The sequence below is a fragment of the Onthophagus taurus genome, chromosome 5 (genome assembly GCF_036711975.1).
Source record: "Onthophagus taurus isolate NC chromosome 5, IU_Otau_3.0, whole genome shotgun sequence".
NCBI lineage: Eukaryota > Metazoa > Arthropoda > Insecta > Coleoptera > Scarabaeidae > Onthophagus > Onthophagus taurus.
This window is the reverse complement of record NC_091970.1, coordinates 2361482-2382490: the sequence shown is the minus strand read 5'-3', so window position 1 is coordinate 2382490 and position 21009 is coordinate 2361482. Positions and strand designations below refer to the sequence as shown.

The 21009-nt window shown below is 34.1% G+C and overlaps 1 protein-coding gene across 1 annotated transcript in view; it reads right to left on the bottom strand.

The window, feature by feature from the left end:
• Positions 1–21009, bottom strand: part of LOC111426613 (uncharacterized) — a 43581-nt gene that overhangs the window by 9411 nt on the left and 13161 nt on the right. Inside the window, exon 2 of the mRNA XM_023061221.2 lies at positions 2929–3058. Within this exon, the coding sequence (XP_022916989.1) occupies positions 2929–3058 (130 nt within the window). The remainder of the gene's footprint in view (positions 1–2928; positions 3059–21009) is intronic.

The window sequence follows — 21009 nt, the reverse complement described above, 5'->3', positions numbered from 1 at the left end:
TTTTTATATATAAAACCTTAGTAATGGACCATAAATACTAGATCCATAAAAAGATTGAACTCAATTATAAATATATGCGTTTGACAGCCAACCTAATGCTATTTATGTACTTTCCCCTTAATTACAGTTGTTCTATAATTCTGATACTTTAAAATTTCTTCTTTTTTCGTTCATCAATTAATCTTATTCCATCTTTTTTCTCTATTTCACACATTTGTTTGATTTTATCATAGACATCTCAAAAACAAAACTAGATAATATCGTAGTATTATCGCGTTATAATCTGTTTTAAATTAGTAGACACACGCTATACCGCGGTTGGCTTTGAAATCATCAATCAAAACGCGGGGTCATCGCTATGCATCGCCATTAGTAAGCTGCAAATAAACACGTAATTAGCCGGTATGAGACTAGGCCTTGACGCGCGCGTTTGTAAAGTTTCCGTTTCAATCCCAAAAAGCTGCCGCCACCGCCGCTGCGTTTGCAAATTTCGGCCTGTGTCGACGATAAAGGGCTTAATCCGAGCAGCACGCATTCAAATGGACTCGTTAGGGCATCGGACCGTGACTTAACACGCAATTGATGTGCCATACATCATCAATATCATCATCAGATAGTTAGTTAAAATTAGATTGTTTATTAGTTTTTGTTTAAAAAAAAATTTTATAAAAACAAGTTGATTTTTTCTGGGTGGGAATATAAAAAAATTGGGCGAACTATCAAAAAATTACAAAGTGCTGGCGTCGAATTAAAAATTCCGCAAACGCGGCCGGACATTTACAAACAAAAATTCGAGGGTTTCTAACCAACCAAACGTCGACACCAGCAAGAGTTGCAGTAGCGCCAGGAGCAGTCCCATTATCTCGACTCTAACGAGCCGTTTTTATCGCGGTGTTTCACGCCGAAACTTAAAAAACTCTAGAGATTTTCACGGATTTAAAGGGTAGGGGGCGTTTATGTCCTACTTTAAACCTACTTTTTTTTTCCAAAAAAATTTATAACTAAATACTTACAACTTCCGGTTAGAAATGTAAAATTTGGCATATTTGTGATCTTCGTTAAAAATACTTTAAAATGAGTCCAAACATGATACGTTTAACTTTAGTATTACCCGAGATATAAGCAACTTCCGGTTTTAAATGTCAATGTCAATTTTGACATATTCTTAATATTCATAAACTGTCTTAAAATTTATCACAAAAAACGAAAATATAGGAAAAAAAACTTAAAAATTTTAAGGTTGGTATTAATATTTAAAAATTGTATTGCTAACTTCACCATGAAGTTGTCAACCTTTGAACCTTTGGTTTAAAATGTCAACCTCAATTTTGACGTATTTGTAATCGTCATTAAGAATCCTTTGAAATGAGTACCAACACGACATATTTCATTTCAATATTAATGAAGTTATGGCCAATTTCCGGTTTGAAATGTCAACGTCAATTTTGACAAAATGTCTTAAAATAAATATAATTCTTCATAAAAAATGAAATACAAGAAAAAATTTCGAAAATGAAGGTTGGTATTAATATTTAAAAATTATGTTGCTAACTTCATTGTTGCCAACTTCAGATATTTTTCAACTTCTTGATATTTTTTATTCTAACTTTTTTGTTTTTCGAGATCAATGCGTCATGTTTGGTCTCATTCGAAAGGTTATTTATTAAAGATTACGAATACATCAAAATTAAAGTTGACATTATCACCATGAAGTTGTCAAACTTTGGTTTGAAATGTCAACCTCAATTTCGACGTATTTGTAATCGTCATTAAGAATCCTTTGAAATGAGTACCAACACGACATATTTCATTTCAATATCAATGAAGTTATGGCTAATTTCCGGTTTGAAATGTCAACGTCAATTTTGATATATTCATAATTTTATCAAAATGTCTTAAAATAAATATAATTTTTCATAATAAAAAAAAATGAAATACAAGAAAAAATCTCGAAAATTAAGGTTGGTATTAATATTTAAAAATTATGTTGCTAACTTCAGGTTTGATATTTTTTATTCAAACTTTTTTGTTTTTCTGAATTTTTTGGTCTCGTTCGAAAGGTTATTTATTAAAGATTATGAATACATCAAGATTAAAGTTGACATTAACACCATAAAGTTGTCAACTTTGAAATGTCAACCTCAATTTTGACGTATGTGTAATCGTCATTAAGTATCCTTTGAAATGAGTACCAACACGACATATTTCATTTCAATATTAATGAAGTTATGGCCAATTTCCGGTTTGAAATGTCAACGTCAATTTTGACATATTCATAATTTTATCAAAATGTCTTAAAATAAATATAATTTTTCATAATAAAAAAAAATGAAATACAAGAAAAAATCTCGAAAATTAAGGTTGGTATTAATATTTAAAAATTATGTTGCTAACTTCAGGTTTGATATTTTTTATTCAAACTTTTTTGTTTTTCTGAATTTTTTGGTCTCGTTCGAAAGGTTATTTATTAAGGATTACGAATACATCAAGATTAAAGTTGACATTAACACCATAAAGTTGTTAACTTTGAAATGTCAACCTCAATTTTGACGTATTTGTAATCGTCATTAAGAATCCTTTGAAATGAGTACCAACACGACATATTTCATTTCAATATTAATGAAGTTATGGCCAATTTCCGGTTTGAAATGTCAACGTCAATTTTGACATATTCATAATTTTATCAAAATGTCTTAAAATAAATATAATTTTTCATAATAAAAAAAAATGAAATACAAGAAAAAATCTCGAAAATTAAGGTTGGTATTAATATTTAAAAATTATGTTGCCAACTTCAGGTTTGATATTTTTTATTCAAACTTTTTTGTTTTTCGAGATAAATGGGTCGTGTTTGGGCTCATTTTAAAGGTTATTTAATAAAGATTACGAATATAATAATGAAATTAAAGATGATGTTGAAATACTTACGGACAAATATTATCGAGATCAGCTTTAGTAGCACCAAAAGTTAAACCTTTATCGGTTAAATTATCCAACGCAGCCGTGCAACTTTGAAATTGTTCTAAGGCGCAACTATTCGCCTTAATTCTTGTTATCACTGAAACAAAAATTATGAAATTAATTAAATCGTTTCGATACGACAATTTCGAGAAAAGCAATCGCATTCTTTCCTCAAAATCTCTCAAAGGAACGACATAGTAATAACAACCAAACAAATCCCAAAAGGTTACACTCTCGAAATGTGATTATATCATCTCTCTCTTTGTTATTGGTTCCAATTTTTTTTGCCCGTTAGGTTTCATTTTTTTTTGACGCGCATGTTTCCACCAGAAAAAAAATTTTTCGTGTTTGGGTTGATATGTATGGTGAAAAGTGATGGGATTATTACGAATCACAACACGTTGTTTAATTAGTTTATTAGTTAGTTCTTTTCCTCCGATTTTTTTTCTTTATTTTTAATCAGTTTTGGGTGGTTTAAAAGAAAATGATGAAATGGGGAAGAAAAGAAATTTGTGGTGGGCAATCTCGAGATTAAAAATGTATTTTATTGTCTCTATAAATATCGTTCGCGAACAGACAGCTGACTTTTCGCTTTTTCCAACCCGACCCTTAAAGGTCATGAATTTTTAGTAACGGACTCTGCGACTCGGTTAAATTTGTAAGCATTAGCTTTTCCGTCCTGAGACTCTTCTTTTCCCGGACGAAAAGCAAAGTTGCATTGCACGCTATACATACGTTAAAAGAGTCACAAAAAAGAACTTAAAAAAAAATTGTACCAAAGTTTTCTTTTTGCAGGTAAATTTTGTTTTTTTAGGTAAATTAATCTTTTTTTAAACAACAATAAGTGTATTTGTCGTTTGAAATTTCCTGTTCTAAAAGTTAAACATTTAACAATCCGCAAAGACCTTAACCCGACCCCTACCGGTAATCAATCAAAGCCTCTGTGCATAGGTTACGGGTTTGTACACGCAAACATCACGCCGACAATGTCATCATTCAAGAGACCTAACTCGGATTAGTACGGATCTGACTATACAAACATCTTTTGATCCTAATTTATATGTATATAAATTAATTTGACCTTTTTATATTAAAAAAATTACTTTATAGTAGTTTTAGTGATTTAGCACTGTCACTAGAATTAACACTAGACCTAGAACTAGAAACATTCGGGTTTAGCCGTCTTGAAAGACGCCCGGCTAAACCCGAATGATTCTAGTTCAAGGTGTAGTGATAGTTCCAGTGATCTAACACTGTCACTAGAACTAACACTAAAACTAGAACTAACACAATAGATCTAGTGTTAGTGCTAAGTAGAGCTGTTTAGCTTTATATAGCGCTAGATTGTTGTATATTTGTATTGAACTAAAATTAGAACTAACACTAGACTTAGTACTAGAAATATTTGGTTTTAGCCGTGCGTCTGATTTTGCACTAGGAGTATCACTAGAACTATCACAAGACCTAGAACTAGAATCATTCGAATTTAACCGTCTTTTGAGACGTGCGGCTAAACCCAAATGTTTCTAGCTCTATGTCTACTGTTAGTTCTAGTTTAATATCGTTAAAACTAACACTAGACCAAAAACTAGCAACATTCGGGTTTAGCCGTCTTAAGAGACGAAGGGCTAAACCCGAACGTTTCTAGTTCTAGGTCTAATGTTAGTTCTAGTAACAGTGCATGTGTAAAACTAGAACTAACACTATAACTAGCACTAGAAACATTTGGGTTTAGCCGCACATCTCAAAAGACGGCTAAACCCGAATGATTCTAGGTCTAATGTTAGTTCTAGTGACAGTGCTAGTATAAAATTAGAACTAACACTAGACCTAGAACTAGAAAGTTTTTCCAATTTTGCTAGTTCTAGGTCTCGTGTTAGTTCTAATTTGAATTAATAATTAGGTGAATGCTATGCTTTTGAGATGGACAAATTTTATTTTCGGCTCAACCGGTTTCAACTATTTTTAGTAATCTTCAGGAGCTTTAGCCACGTCAACTTTACGTTTAATTTTCAAAATCTGGAATCATCTTCTTATTTATAATCGTTTTCTCAAATTCCTTGCTGTTAATTATTGTCAAAAATGTCTCCAATTCCGTGTTGTACCTTCTTTTTATGTTATTCACTACATTAACCCTTTCGTGACGGAGTATTTTCAAGATCATTTAGCAAGCCCACATATACAAAAACGTATGCGTCATGGTGTGCAATCTTACTACTATAAAAATGTAGACCGAGATTTAGTACCCTCACAATCTACTGGATGACGTTGTAAACTGAATTTGCAGCAATCTGCATTATCTACACAAACAAAGCGCTTGTAACCATAGAAAAATTTATGTATAACGTCAAACTCAGAGGTGAAAGCAAACGTCACATTTTTGTTTTGTCGTTTAGTGTAATAATTGGTGATAACCCCTTTGTATAAGCAAATTTTCTTCCTTACGTTCTTTTGGTTTAGTGTTTTATATCCTTTAGTTAAGTATTTAAATAAGTTAGGGCCACTTTTAGCACGTCTTGATAAGTTTATCCAATAGATAAATTGGCGCTTTTTGCCAATGAGAGCAATATACGTTAAAAATTATGAATATTATCTTGGAAAAACTTTAAATTCATGTTTTTTCCTATTTATTTGGAAAATGCACTTGACCTCTTCAAAATAAAGTAATGGTATAAACCGGTATAGACCTATATTTAAATTTTGCGCTTTAACCTAATTAGTTCCCTCACAATCCCCTTGGGAACGTTTGTACCAAAAAATAGTGGGGAGATGACCTTCTATATACATAATATACAGGGTGGTTCAGTTTTTAATCGGGAAACTTTACTAGGACGTAGTACTTGCCAAAATAACACAAGTTTTTTATATAAACATAGGGTCGCAACTCTTTTGTTTTCGAGCTATGAGCGATCAAAGTTGAGCTAAAAATTTACATTTTATTATTTATTTCGGCTATAAGTAAACCGAAGAATTTGAAATTTGGTATGTATTTACTACTGGTTAACATCTTGTTTTCTAGCATACCTTAAGCTTCCCTAGCGCCCTCTAAGGGGATGAAATTCACCACCCCCTTGGTTCTTTTTAGAAGAACTTTTTAACGCAATGCAATATTAACATAGAAAAATATGGGTTGTACAGCTCATTCTTTAGTGGTTCTTTTTTGTCTCTTTAGTTTTTCTCTTAAAATTGATAGTTTTGCGTAAAAAAATAAAATATGTTACATTGCGCGGCAAAGCGCTACCTACAAATAAAAAACAAAATTTTAAGTTGGCTATGGAAGATGTAAACTTACCAGGATTTTGGGCTAACACAAATTATTTACGATTTCGTCTCTTGACTTGTTTTCTCATTAAAGTAATAAAAAATTTAATTAAATTTAAGTTAAAATAATCATTCAAAAGATAAGTAACATTTAATAATAAATTAAATAGTATATTAAAAAAATGGAAATTACAAGAGAAAAATGTTAAAAAACAAACAGAAAACTAATTAAGAATCAAAATGAAACAAATTTATCAAAAAAACTCTTTACAAAAATAAATACAATTAATTTAAAAATTGTTCAAAATGCATGCCATTGTTATCAATGCATTTTTGGCATCTTGTAACAACAGAATTAACTGCTGCTAATATTTGAAACGGATTGTTCCTTAAAGTGTTAGCAACGTCTTTTATTTTTCCCAACAGTTCTTCCCGAGTGTTTATTGGAGCGGCGTAAACTAGATTTTTCATATAGCCCCACACAAAAAAATCTAAAACGTTAAGATCAGGAGACCTTGGTGGCCAGGCAACGGGACCTCGGTTTGCCTCTTGATAATTGACAGGACCTAGTCGTCCTATCCGTCTATGACCATGCACGTACGTTAGCGCTGTAATGCGATGGTGCCCCATCCATCTGAAGCCAATGTTGCTCCAGATCACCTAGAGGAACGTCCGATAAACATTCCGCCAAATCGTTTTGCAAAAAATTTAAAAACATCGTTGCGTTCAAACGAGGTGGCAAAAAATAAGGCCCACAGAGGTTATTATTAATGACACCCATCCACACATTAAAACTAAACTCTGTTTGGTAGGTTCATGGGGATTTTCATGCTCCCAACTATGTAAGTTATGGTAATTTACGACACCCCTTCTTGTAAACGTGGCTTCATCAAACCACCTACAGAAAGTTACTCTTTTAGGACCATCTTCAGGTCTTAAATTTTGTACAGGTTGAAAACGATAGGGTTTCCTGTGGTCCTTCTTCAGAGTTCGTAAAATTGTACTTCTTGAGACTCGTAAATTTTGAGCTTGAAGTAGTCTAGCAGCTATGCGACTGCTTAATGTGCTGTCATTATCAAAAAGGTTTAAAATTGCTCTTTGGTTTCTGTTATTTTGATTATTTCGTACTTGCTGGGTATTTAAACCATATTGTCGAAAACGTTGATGTGTATTGATAAATACCTGAGGATCAGGACATCTTCTATTAGGAAACCTTCTAGCGTATTCTCTAGATGCCGCTTCCGCATTTCCATCACAAAAACCATAAATAAAATGAATGTCTGATACTTTTACTTAATAACAATCAAGAAATATTTTCAATAATTGTCAACAATTAAGAGGATTTAACGTAACTAACAGCTCGTCTCAATACAAACATAAATTGTTTTTTGAAAATCAAAGCCAACTTTTAGAGTAATTTTAGCTAAGCATGGCGGTACATGGCACGACATTCCATTTTTTTACACAAAAACTATCAATTTTAGGAAAAAAACTAAAGAGACAAAAAAGTACCATTAAAGAATGAGCTTTATAACCAATATTTTTTTATGTTAATACTCCATGGCGTTAAAAAGTTCTTCTAAAAAGAACCAAGGGGGTGGTGAATTTCATCCCCTTAGAGGGCGCTAGGGAAGCTTAAGGTATGCTAGAAAACAAGATGTTAACCAATAGTAAATACATACCAAATTTCAAATTCTTCGGTTTACTTATAGCCGAAATAAATAATAAAATGTAAATTTTTAGCTCAACTTTGATCGCTCATAGCTCGAAAACAAAAGAGTTGCGACCCTATGTTTATATAAAAAACTTGTGTTATTTTGGCAAGTACTACGTCCTAGTAAAGTTTCCCGATTAAAAACTGAACCACCCTGTATATAAATTTTTCTATGGTATGCGTACGCTCTTAGTAACGAAAGGGTTAATCACTATCAGTTTTAATTGTTTACAACGTTCGATTATTTTATATTTTTATTGGAGTAAAAGTGGAAGTAAATTCTTAGTTGTAGTTTTAGTTTTTTTAACGCGGAATAACTTAAATACTTCTAAGTAATGAATTTGTGTTAGAGAAAACTTTATTTTAAGTACAAAAACGATCACATTAAAAACGTCAATTTTTTTGACATATAATAAACGTCATTTTTGACAAATTGATTTTACCAACTTAAAAAAAAATAAATTCCCCCAAACAGATTTGGACCAAAATGTGATTATCAAGCCGTCATTCCCAACCGTAACGTGTATTAATTCCCAGTTTCCGGTCGACTAACTATTCCCACCGCGCACCAGGTCCAACTATATACTATATATACGGGGTGGACACGTCTGTATATCTTCCGTGGAGGCGTCCGTGACGGAACGTTTCTACGCGCGCAATTGTCGTCTCTAATTGATTAACAATCGGTAATAGGCGTGCGAGGTAATCTGAAACGGAGATCTCATAGGGAAGAGGCCAACATTGCTGGTCGGCTAACGTCCGAATTTAATGGGATAAGCGCCCCCTGCCGGTAGCGACGCACCGCGTCGACCAACTATCTCACCGCAGAACCGTATCGGAGGCAGATTCAGCGTCAGCCGTTATCGGCACTTCACACTTAAATTGGTTCTAGTTGTACCATCTGATTGGATTACGAAAACCAGAAGGAGATAATCAATTAAAAATTAAACGCTTCTTCGAAACCCCACTTTCCAAAATATTGCAAAGATTTTGTAGTAACACATCTGGTGCCTTTTAAAAAGTATTATCCATTGTGTGTCGAAGAAATATCCGATTACGGGTTAAATCCGGTACGACGATGACGGCGAACTTCCTTAAAACTCCGTTTCTAACACCTAGACGCGGGCGTCTGTGGGCCTCGACTCGAACTCGCTGAAAAGGGGGGACTTAAGCGTTTCGAGCAAGTTTTTGAGGACGTACAAAAGGAACGACGAAAAGAGAACTCGCCAGGATCCGACGCCATATTTTATATGAGATTGAGATTACGGGAGCCGATTTCGAAACTTGGAGGAAACTCGAAAACTTTTCGAATAGACTGCCTACGGGAATAAGAAAAAACGAAAAATTAAAAAAACGACATTCGCTAATAGATCATAACGACTAGTGTATAAAATAATTTTTTCTTTATAAAGATTTTATGAACACCCCGGGATATATTATTATTTACGAGGAACGTTGAGCTTACGGTTTACGTCAAAATTACTTCTCGACGGAAGACAAAACGCCGCAACCACCCCTTAAATAACGACGTGCGAGCGAGCGAGCGAGCGAGCGAAACGGTAATCCCTAAGATACACACGTTTCCAACAGATTAACTCCGCAAAGCAATTAAACGCGTTATTAATGAATCAAATTCGCCGCGCGACGGAATCAGCGCCGTCTGGCGGCGGCTTAGGACGTCGCAACAATAGCGCGACGTCTAGCAATCTCGGATTTGAATGAAATTTTCGACTTGAATCTCGCGAAATTCACCCTTGTAAACGCTTTACGCGGATCGTCAAAAGTAAAACGACGTTTAGGGAATATGACGTGAATATGAAGGAATTTGATGTGAAAGGGGAGGGGGAAGACGGACGGTTTTTGTTGTTTTAAGATTAAAAACGTAATATTGCCGTGGGGGATGATGAAGGGATAAATGCTCCGCGGGGTATTTTTTTTTTAGAAACTCTGCGACTCATTAGTTTTGAAATATTTTAAACAAACGGGGTGGTGTTTAATTGAAAGGTATATTTTATGGAAAATCTGCGACTCGACGAATCTTTCTAGTTTTAAGCTAGGTGTCCACTTGAGAGAAACTCCCGATATCTACTGTCAACTGTGTGTCCACTTGAGACTGTTTTAGCTCTCCGAGAGCTTCTATAAAACTTCCAAGAGGTTGCACTAGAGACCGTGTCCACTAATGAAATGTGTCCGTGCTATGGAAAGTAAAATTTATTTTCTTTCAGTGTTTGGTGTGTGTAAACATGGATGTAAATAAATTGCAAGTGCAATAGTGTTGTACAAAATTAAAAAAGAAAAAATAAAAAGAAGCTGTTGGGCGAAACCATAGATTTGGCGTAGATTAGAGCTGGGTGTCAACAAATATCAACATTCGTTGTCAAATTGTTAGTTATTTGTTATACTGGATTCACAAAAAAGAGAACTCGAATGCTTTAATGGCACTTATAAATGCAAACTATAAGTTTATTGTCATGCACGTGATAGCTTAATAGTGGCTTGGCAGTATTTTGGAAAATTATTAGACAATATAAACTTAAACGCCTTAAACTAAATTGCTAAAGAAGACTAGATATTGCTGGCAGAAGACTAAGTATTGCTAGTGAAGTACTAGATATTGCAAATGAAGCACATCTTTCTTACAGAAGACTACACACTACTACTAAAAATCCAAATACTGTTAGCATAAGACTTAATTTTACTGTCAGAAGACCAAATTATGTTGTCAGAAGACTAGATATTACCAATGGTAGAAATTCCGTTCAAATTTCTGCCCAACACTTGTTAAAATTGCATCCCTCGCTTCCCGATTTCTATGTTCTTTAGATTTGGTATTCCAAAGAACGAAATTTTCTTCATACACTTCAATTAATTCAAATATTTCTTCACCATTTTCTTTTAGGTGTTATGTTATATTGAGAAAACTCGCAGCTACACGCAGCAAAATTCGAACCGTGTTCGTTTTTTGACAGTTACTCTCACGATAGATAAATTGTGCGTGTCCACTTGAGTACAAATCTCAATCTGTTCACTCTCCGAAAGTTGGTGGGGACTCTCTGATAGTTACTCTCAGATGCGTGTCCATCAGAAAATACACTCTCGATAGCTTCCCTCGAGAGCATTTTTCGCAAGTGGACACCTAAGTTTAGGTCTAGTGCTAAGTAAGTTGTTGTATATTTGTATTGAACTAAAACTAGAACTAACACTAGATCTAGAATTAGAATGTTTCTAATTCTAGGTCTAGTGTTAGTTCTAGTTTTACCTTAGCACTATCGCTAGAACTAACACAAGACCTAGAACTAGAATCATTCGGGTTTAGCCATCTTGAGAGACGTGCGGCTAAATCCGAATGTTTCTAGCTCTAGGTCTAGTGTTAGTTCTAATTTTACATTAACAATGTCACTAAAACTAACATTGGACCTAAAACTAGAATCATTCGGGTTTAGCCGTCTTGAGAGACGTGCGGCTAAACCCAAATGTTTCTAGTTCTAGGTCTAATGTTAGTTTTAGTGATAGTGTTAGTTTTAGTTGACAGTGTTAGTTCTAGTTTTTTAGTTCAATACAAATATACAACAACTTAGCACTATGGAATACTAACTAACGCTACTTAGCACTGTTAATAAAACTAACACAAGACCTAGAACTAGAATCAGTCGGGTTTAGCCGTCTTGAGAGACGTGTGGCTAAATCCGAATGTTTCTAGTTTTAGGTCTAGTGTTAGTTCTAACTTTACATTAACACTGTCACTAAAACTAACATTAGACCTAAAACTAGAATCATTCGGGTTTAGCCGTCTTTTGAGACGTGCGGCTAAACCCAAATGTTTGTAGTTCTAGGTCTAATGTTAGTTTTAGTGACAGTGTTAGTTTTAGTTGACAGTGTTAGTTCTAGTGATAGTGCTAGTGCAAAACTAGAAGTAACACTAGACCTAGAATTAGAAAGCTAGACCCGAAGCTTTCTAATTCTAGGTTTAGTGTTAGTTCTAGTTTTTTAGTTCAATACAAATATACAACAACTTAGCACTATGGAATACTAAGTAACGCTATCTAGTACTGTTAATAGAACTAACACAAGACCTAGAACTAGAATCATTTGGGTTTAGCCGTCTTGACAGACGTGCGGCTAAATCCAAATGTTTCTAGTTCTAGGTCTAGTGTTAGTTTTAGTTTTATATCATTAGAACTAACATTAGACCAAAAGCAACACTCGGGTTTAGTTGTTTTGAGACACGAAGGGCTAAACCTTTACAATGATTCTATTTCTACGTCTAATGTTAGTTCTAGTGATAGTGATAGTATAAAATTAGAACTAATATACAGTGTCCACCAAAAAGTCAGCAACACCCGTTTTATTTCTGTTCCATTGCATCAATGTTTTTGACATTTAGCTTATATGGAAGGTTTATACCGATCTTTCGATTTAAATTATTTTCAAGATGGTGGCCACTTCCGTTTATTATAGTTTTTATTGCACCTTTTAATTGTGTACGAATAAATTTGCACTTTTCGTCATGCTTTTAAAATTCCATAGTTAAGCAAATATTTATTCAAGAAACGTCTAACTTGGTAAGATTACTCTTCAAATGATATCAAATAAATTGTATCACAGTATCTTATACAGGGTGGTCAAAAATTAAATTGTCGATTCTCCATATTCAATGACAAGAAGGCTGAAAATTTTATATAGCACGCCCCATATTTTTTTAACCTACCAGAGAGAGAATTAAATTTTTTATCCAAACCTAATTTTTGTTTTCGTTGATTCATTTATTTGCTATTTTTGATAAATAAAAGATAGTGAACTAAAAGATTATCAATCAAAGTTAATTGTAAAAATAAATTAAACGAAAAACTGTCAAAATATCATGTTCTAATAAAAATATAACCGATTTTTGGCATATCTCGGCAAATTCCCTTTCTGGTGGGCTAATAAAACATGGGGCTTACCCTTTAAAAAAATACTGTGATACAGCAAATGATGATCTATTTAACAGCATTTGAAGAGTAATCGTGCCAATTTAGAGCGGCAGACCGGAAATAGCCACCATTTTGAAAATACTTTAGATCGAAAGGTCGTTATGACCCTCCCACATAAACTAAATTTCAGAAATGTAGATGCAATGGAACAGAAATAAAACGAGTGTTGCTGACTTTTTTTCGGATACGTCATATAACGAATATGAAGGAATTTGATGTAAAAGGGGAGAGAAAAGATAATGAAGGGATAAATACTCCATAGGGTAATTTTTTTTAGAAACTCTGCGACTCATTAGTTTTGAAACATTTTAAACAAACGGGATGGTGTTTAATTAAAAGGTATATTTTATGCAAAATCCGCGGCTCGACGAATTTAATACTGCATTAAATCGTATGCGTGTGGGGGTGGTTGGTTGGCTCTCGTTAATATTTTACCCCTCGTATTAATTAATGTGTTAACCTGGTAAATAGTAAATTATCGACCATAATACGCCAATTCCTATAATGTCCTCGCGCTACCGTGACGTTTCACTAAACCATATATTTTCACATTAATATTTATTTCCTTTCATTACAATAACATCATTTTATACATTAACTATTAATGATAACTAAATTGCAATTAATTTTATAATATGGAAGAGAAAAGTTTGATATTAAATTCGTAGCCATTTCCATTCAGCCATTCAGAATTGACAGAAATTGTGGCACTAAAAAGAGGCTTGTAATACAAGAATAGTAGTGTAGAGAGACTACAAAAGGAAAAAGGAGATTGGGCAGAAAAGTGTATTATTGGAAATCCAATGGTAATAGAAAAAAGAAATTGAACACAACCTAAACTAAGCAGAAAAGAGGAACATTGCAAAAAAGACTATAAATGCAAGAAGGGAGTGGCCATAGATAGAAAAACTTAAAATATGACTAAACAAAGAGAATGAGCAGAAAGTTATAACGGCTAATAATAATTTAGAAATATGTATTGTTCGTATAAAAAGATTTGTTTTATTTTTTCTTGAATATACAACATAAAGGGGTTATGAAATATAATATGGGGTATATATTTCGTTAGGTTTGAAGTCCTGGGTTGTGGTGAGCGAGTTTGGTTATTAGCCTTGAAGATAATTTTCTCTGCCACGCTCTCCAGGGTTTGGCGGGTGATAACTGAAAGAGTAGCTACAGTTTCCAACCCCCGTAGACCTATACATTACACCCTTAGCGAGGAGAAAGCCGTCAGCCGCCTTAATTGTTTAAATGATTGAAGCTGTTTAGAGCTAATGGTTTCGGGTCTCCTCTCAAGAAGCCACGCGGAATAAGATGATGATGATTTGGTGTACCCTCGAGAAAAAACCTACGCGTTAGATAACTGGTACAAATTTTACTTCGAAACAAACAATTTTTAATCTCTCCGTTAGAGTTATTATTGTGGCTTAATTGAACACGGGTGGAAATAAAAATAAAAAGAGAAGTTTTTGGAATGGTGGTGCGGTCGCGTACAATCAAAAGTTGAGAAGTTTCGCGTTCCGGGTAGATAAAAATCAAAGGGGAACTATTAAAGTTGGTGTTGAGTTACGCGGGGTTACCAAGTCCAGTGGCTCCAGTGGTGGCGGTAGTGAAAAATTCGCGCGTGAATCCTGAATCCAGACCATTTCGGGGAAATGTTTATTGGGGAATATGCTCACGTAACCGAGGTGCCGGGAGGAATATTCGAGGAGTTACCTTCTAACTTTAGGAGGGAAGTTTAAATTTACTAAAATTTTCGCGTATTGGAGGGCCATTGAAAAGTTTTTGAATATTTCTATCTAAGACGTTCCATATTTCTATCGGCGCAAAACTATTTTCCGTTCGAGACTTTTAACTTATGTAAAAATCTGTAGGGGATCAAAAATTTTAAATCCCAAAATTTTGTTATTTCGATTTTGACATTGTGGGTAATGTATTACGGGTCACCGAGGGAATTCTCTTCTACAATTATTCAGATTTGTTTGTACATGGTAATTAGAGCCGCCGAGAGAGGGCCAGCTTTGTGGCGCCCTCTCATCAAAAACGTCGACTGATTAATTAAAACTTTGTGGTTAAAACTCGCGTAGAGCCTGCTAGTTAGTCGACACTTGCCGTTGAACACCGTTATTTTTTTTATTTTTCACTCATCGCGCAATCGAAGATGCAAAGTTACCATTTTTTTCCACTCTAGAGATTTTTAATTTTTTTCCATTTTAAAAAAATTCAATTTTAAAACTAATATTAAAAATTTCCGACTCGAAAACGATGTGAGATAAAATACAATATATTTTTAATTAAATTATAAAGCGATTTTTGTTTTGAGTTTAAAAAATAAAACAAAGACTAGAAACTACTAAAGTTTAAAGTCACTAAAGTATACATATAGTTGGTGCGTCTGCATAAGGGGGCGCCACACAACACGTCGTGTGGTCGCATGCGGTATTTTCAATGCCCGAGAGGGTGCCGCGAACGCCGGAAGAGGGCGTAGGAAGGGTTCGGTTTGAACTGTATCCTAAGGGGAGCATCCTCTCTCCTCCTCTTGCTCCACGTTTCTCTTCGGGATGGAGTTATTGCGGCCGAAGCGATGCAAAGTTCAACTAATATACATGCAACTAAATCTCGCGGAGCCCGGATTCCGGTCTCTCTTTAATCATTAAAAATCCTCCGGGAGTTTCCGCTTTACAACAAACGCGATTAACGACAACCACCAACCCGAACGCCCTCTAACGCCTAAACATCCTAAACACTATACGTACGTATTACGACCTTCTTCGATTTTAACACATATTTACGTATGTTTACACTGAAAGAAACATGAATTATAAATGATGAAACCCGGGAGGATTGAGAGACGATTACACAATAAATATTTATTTTATCTAGGATATACTGTAAATAATTTAACTTTATTGATTAAGCCGGACGACAACTATATTCAAATATTAACACAGTTTTAAACGTGAAAGTAAGCCATTATTTATTATTAAATTTTAAAATATCAACGATGATAGAATCTAAGACGACTTATATCTCGGAAATAGATGCACAGCTCGACGGACCATTTCAAAATTTTTAATTAAAATCGCTAAATTTATTATTAATCACCTTTATACTGCATAATTAATTATCAAATTTATCATAGATCGGTAGGATTTTAAATTTCCTTTAATTTGATACCAAACACGATATTTTTATACTAAAAAACAAAAAAGTTACGATAAAAGAATTAATGGTAATAATCAGCCATCTTTGATAATAATCAATCTTTAAAATTCGAATATCTCGAGAACTAAAAATAGTCGAGCTTGTACTCATTTTGAAGGAAATTCAATTCTAAATCAATCAAAATAAACTTTATCCCAACCCAATTTTTTATTATCTTTTTCTCAATAACCCAAAATAAAAAAAATTGTTCGTTTGAATCATTATAAATTAAAACGAAATTGCTTTTAATTTAAAATTGAATTCAAAAATTTTTAATTAAATTAAAAAGTTGTGATAAAAAATGAAATGGTAATAATCCGCCATCTTTAATAATAATCAAACCTTAAAATTCGAATATCTCGAGAACCAAACAAGATAAAATAGTCGCGTTTGGACTCATTTTGAAGGAAATTCAATTTTAAATAAGTCTAAAGACGCACGGCTCAACCCGAAACTTTTTAATTTTAGGTCTAATGATGGTTCTAGTTTTAATTGTTATTCAACCCGAATGTTTCTGGTTCTAGGTCTAGTGTTAGTTCTAGTTTTACACTAGCACTATCATTAGAACTAACATTAGACCTAGAACCAGAAACATTCGGGTTTAGCCGCACGTCTCTCAAGACGGCTAAACCCGAATGATTCTAGTTCAAGGTCTTGTGTTAGTTCTAGTTTTGTACTAGCACTATCACTGGAACTAACACAAGACCTAGAACTAGAATCATTCGGGTTTAGCCGTCTTTAAAGACGTGCGGCTAAACCCGAATGATTCTAGTTCTAAATCTAGTGTCAGTTGAATAAAAATATACAATCTAGCGATGGATAGCAATTAAAACTAGAACTAACACTAGATCTAGAACTAGAAACATTCGTGTTTAGCCGTGCGTCTAAAGACGCACGGCTAAACCCGAAACTTTCTAGTTCTAGGTCTAGTGTTAGTTCTAGTTTTGTACTAGTACTATCACTAGAACTAACACAAGACCTAGAACTAGAATCATTCGGGTTTAGCCGTCTTTAAAGATGTGCGGCAAAACCCGAATGATTCTAGTTCTAAATCTAGTGTCAGTTGAATAAAAATATACAATCTAGCGATGGATAGCAATTAAAACTAGAAGTATCATTAGAACTAACACAAGACCTTGAACTAGAATCATTCGGGTTTAGCCGTCTTGAGAGACGTGCGGCTAAACCCGAATGTTTCTAGTTCTATGTCTAGTGTTAGTTCTAGTTTTGTACTAGTACTATCACTAGAACTAACACAAGACCTAGAACTAGAATCATTCGGGTTTAGCCGTCTTTAAAGACGTGCGGCTAAACCCGAATGATTCTAGTTCTAAATCTAGTGTCAGTTGAATAAAAATATACAATCTAGCGATGGATAGCAATTAAAACTAGAACTAACACTAGATCTAGAACTAGAAACATTCGTGTTTAGCCGTGCGTCTAAAGACGCACGGCTAAACCCGAAACTTTCTAGTTCTAGGTCTAGTGTTAGTTCTAGTTTTGTACTAGTACTATCACTAGAACTAACACAAGACCTAGAACTAGAATCATTCGGGTTTAGCCGTCTTTAAAGATGTGCGGCAAAACCCGAATGATTCTAGTTCTAAATCTAGTGTCAGTTGAATAAAAATATACAATCTAGCGATGGATAGCAATTAAAACTAGAAGTATCATTAGAACTAACACAAGACCTTGAACTAGAATCATTCGGGTTTAGCCGTCTTGAGAGACGTGCGGCTAAACCCGAATGTTTCTAGTTCTATGTCTAGTGTTAGTTCTAGTTTTGTACTAGTACTATCACTAGAACTAACACAAGACCTAGAACTAGAATCATTCGGGTTTAGCCGTCTTTAAAGACGTGCGGCTAAACCCGAATGATTCTAGTTCTAAATCTAGTGTCAGTTGAATAAAAATATACAATCTAGCGATGGATAGCAATTAAAACTAGAAGTATCATTAGAACTAACACAAGACCTTGAACTAGAATCATTCGGGTTTAGCCGTCTTGAGAGACGTGCGGCTAAGCCCGAATGTTTCTAGTTCTAAGTCTAGTGTTAGTTCTAGTTTTGTACTAGTACTATCACTAGAACTAACACAAGACCTAGAACTAGAATCATTCGGGTTTAGCCGTCTCTAAAGACGTGCGGCTAAACCCGAATGATTCTAGTTCTAAATCTAGTGTCAGTTGAATAAAAATATACAATCTAGCGATGGATAGCAATTAAAACTAGAACTATCATTAGAACTAACACAAGACCAAGAAATAGAATCATTCGATAAAAAAAATGTGGTTCCTTAAACGGGCCCTCTACCTATTATGTTGAACCCCATAAATTATTTACTTTTTGTCTTTTGATTATCATATTTGTCACGTGAAAATATCTCTGTCCACCAAATTTCGCTATTCTAAACCTTGCCATTTTTGAGATAACGCTAAAAAAGTACTTTTTCAGTGTGATCTTTAAAGGGCTCTAAGGGAAGCAGTTTCGGACCGGACTTTATATAAACTTTCTCATCTCTTTAAATATACAGGGTGTATCTGAATGACTGCAACAAACTTCAAGGGGTGATTCTTTAGTGAATTTTAAGGGTACTTTGATATATGAACCATGGGCGACTTCGGCTCCCCTAAGAAGCCACACCCCTCCAAAAATGGCGGAAAATTTTGGTTTAATTTGTTTTTCTCAAAAACCATAAACGCTGGGAAAATGAAATTTGGGGAATATGTTTAACTCATAATAGGGCATGTTTTGACCCTACTTGTACTTTCAACCTACCCTTCTAAACTACTAAACGTAACCACCCCCTTCACATTTTTGCTAATATTTTTTTTATGCAGATGACAAATACATTAAAAAAATTTTATCTAGGTAGATGAAAGTATCCTAAAACTTTTTTGTCTCTCTAACATTTTTCCAAAAACGACTAATTTTTGAGAAAAAAAATAATAAAGCAAACACAATAATAATAGTACGAAAACCACTGACATTTAAACGTCAAAAATATTTCTGACAAAGATTGCAAAGCCTACTAAGATTTTTTCATTCAAAATTCATTCCAACTTTCGATTAACAACCCTACAGCTTAACAGTTAGTGTTTGCTTAATTATTTTTTTTCTCAGAAATTATTAAATTTTCGAAGAACATCAAAGAGACAAAAAAGTTTTAGAATAGTTTTATCTATTTAACTGAAATTTTTCCAATGTATTTATCATCTTGATAAAAAAAATCTAGGCATAAATTGAACGGGGGTGGTTACGTTTAGTAGTTTAGAAGGGTAGGTTGAAAGTTCAAATAGGGTCAAAACGTGCCCTATTATGAGTTAAACATATTCCCCAAATTTCATTTTCCTAGCGTTTATGGTTTTTGAGAAAAAAACAATTAAACCAAAATTTTTTTTTTGTTGCAGTCATTCAGATACACCCTGTATAGACGCAATTTCCGGACACCTGTATATTGATGGTTAGACAACTAATATTACACCGACAAACAAATAGGAGAAATTTTTTATGATATAAAAATGTTTGGTGATGTTGATAAAAAAAATCGTAGTTTTCCGACATTTGTTGAATTTTCCATTGGAGAAAAGCATTTTTCGACGAGAGCGTCAGGTGTCTGGCCACTAAACGACGACCGAGTTTCGAACGTGTTCAAACACGCCGTCAGCACATTACACTTACGCGAAAAGAGCTAACATTAAACGCAATATTTTCCGTGGTGAAAATGGTTGAAATTCGCGTTGAAAATCGTTGTAAAATGTGTAAGGCGGCAGAAAACCGAGGAGATCAATCCAATTTAATCTGTTTGTCCGCCGTTCCGTTGTGAGCGTGTGTCACGTTGGTCTCGTTGTGTTTAAGCCACAACTGACAATTTATTATAATAACCTAAAACCACCCCTGTGAAAAGCTTAATTCACTAAATTCCTTAATCCGGTGCCATCGTGTACTAGGAGGAAACTAACAAAGCTCGAAGCTTTCGAGATATTTGGAGGCGGATTTTCGAGAACGTCCAAAACGACGAAACCGACGGGCAGGAATTGATATTAGGAATAATGTTTTAGCCGTTGAGAAGGGACCTGGAAATGCCCAATATCGTTTTCCAATTACGCGTTTATCGTTCGGGTTTTACGCCTCCCAGTTTTCTCCGGTTATAATTCGCCGATATAACAAACACCCATGACTACTACCTCGCGGGGAGCATTGGCCATAAAACTGGAGCGCGAATGGCCCTTTATTGGCTTCACATAGATTGCCCACCACACGAAAACCATTTCTTTTGTATTTTATCGTCAACGGCAATTCCGAAAAGTTTTGTTCCGATTATTTACGTCATAATTCTTACCATTTTTTTTTTACACCCACAAAAGTAATAACACATTATTTTCATATTTGATAATATCTTTAGTCGTCCGAATGCTCAGTAAAGTTAAACTAAATTACTGCAAGGCAATGACAAATTGAAACTTTTGTAACAGTTGATTTAAGACTTGGCCGAAAAGATTCAGCAAATATAGCTGATTATAAGCTTTGATGACTACTACTAATGCTATATCGTTCTACTCTAACGAACTAGTTACATGGGACACCTGTATAGTAACTACATTGCCGTAGAGTTAATAAGTAGCAGACACAACAAAAGTAACTTAAAAATAGATAATTAAAAATAAACGATAATCAATCATTCTAAAATAGAAAGTTATGCAAAACAATTACCACCACAACTTATGAATGATATTATACATTAATTATATTATTAATCATTCAGTATTTGCCACAACTTTATTTTTAACTAAATATGAATCGCAGAATAATTTATATGAAGTATTACGTCAAAGAAAATGTCGCATTTGGCTCTCTTCACAATAAAATAAAACTACAAAAATTACTTAAATTTTTT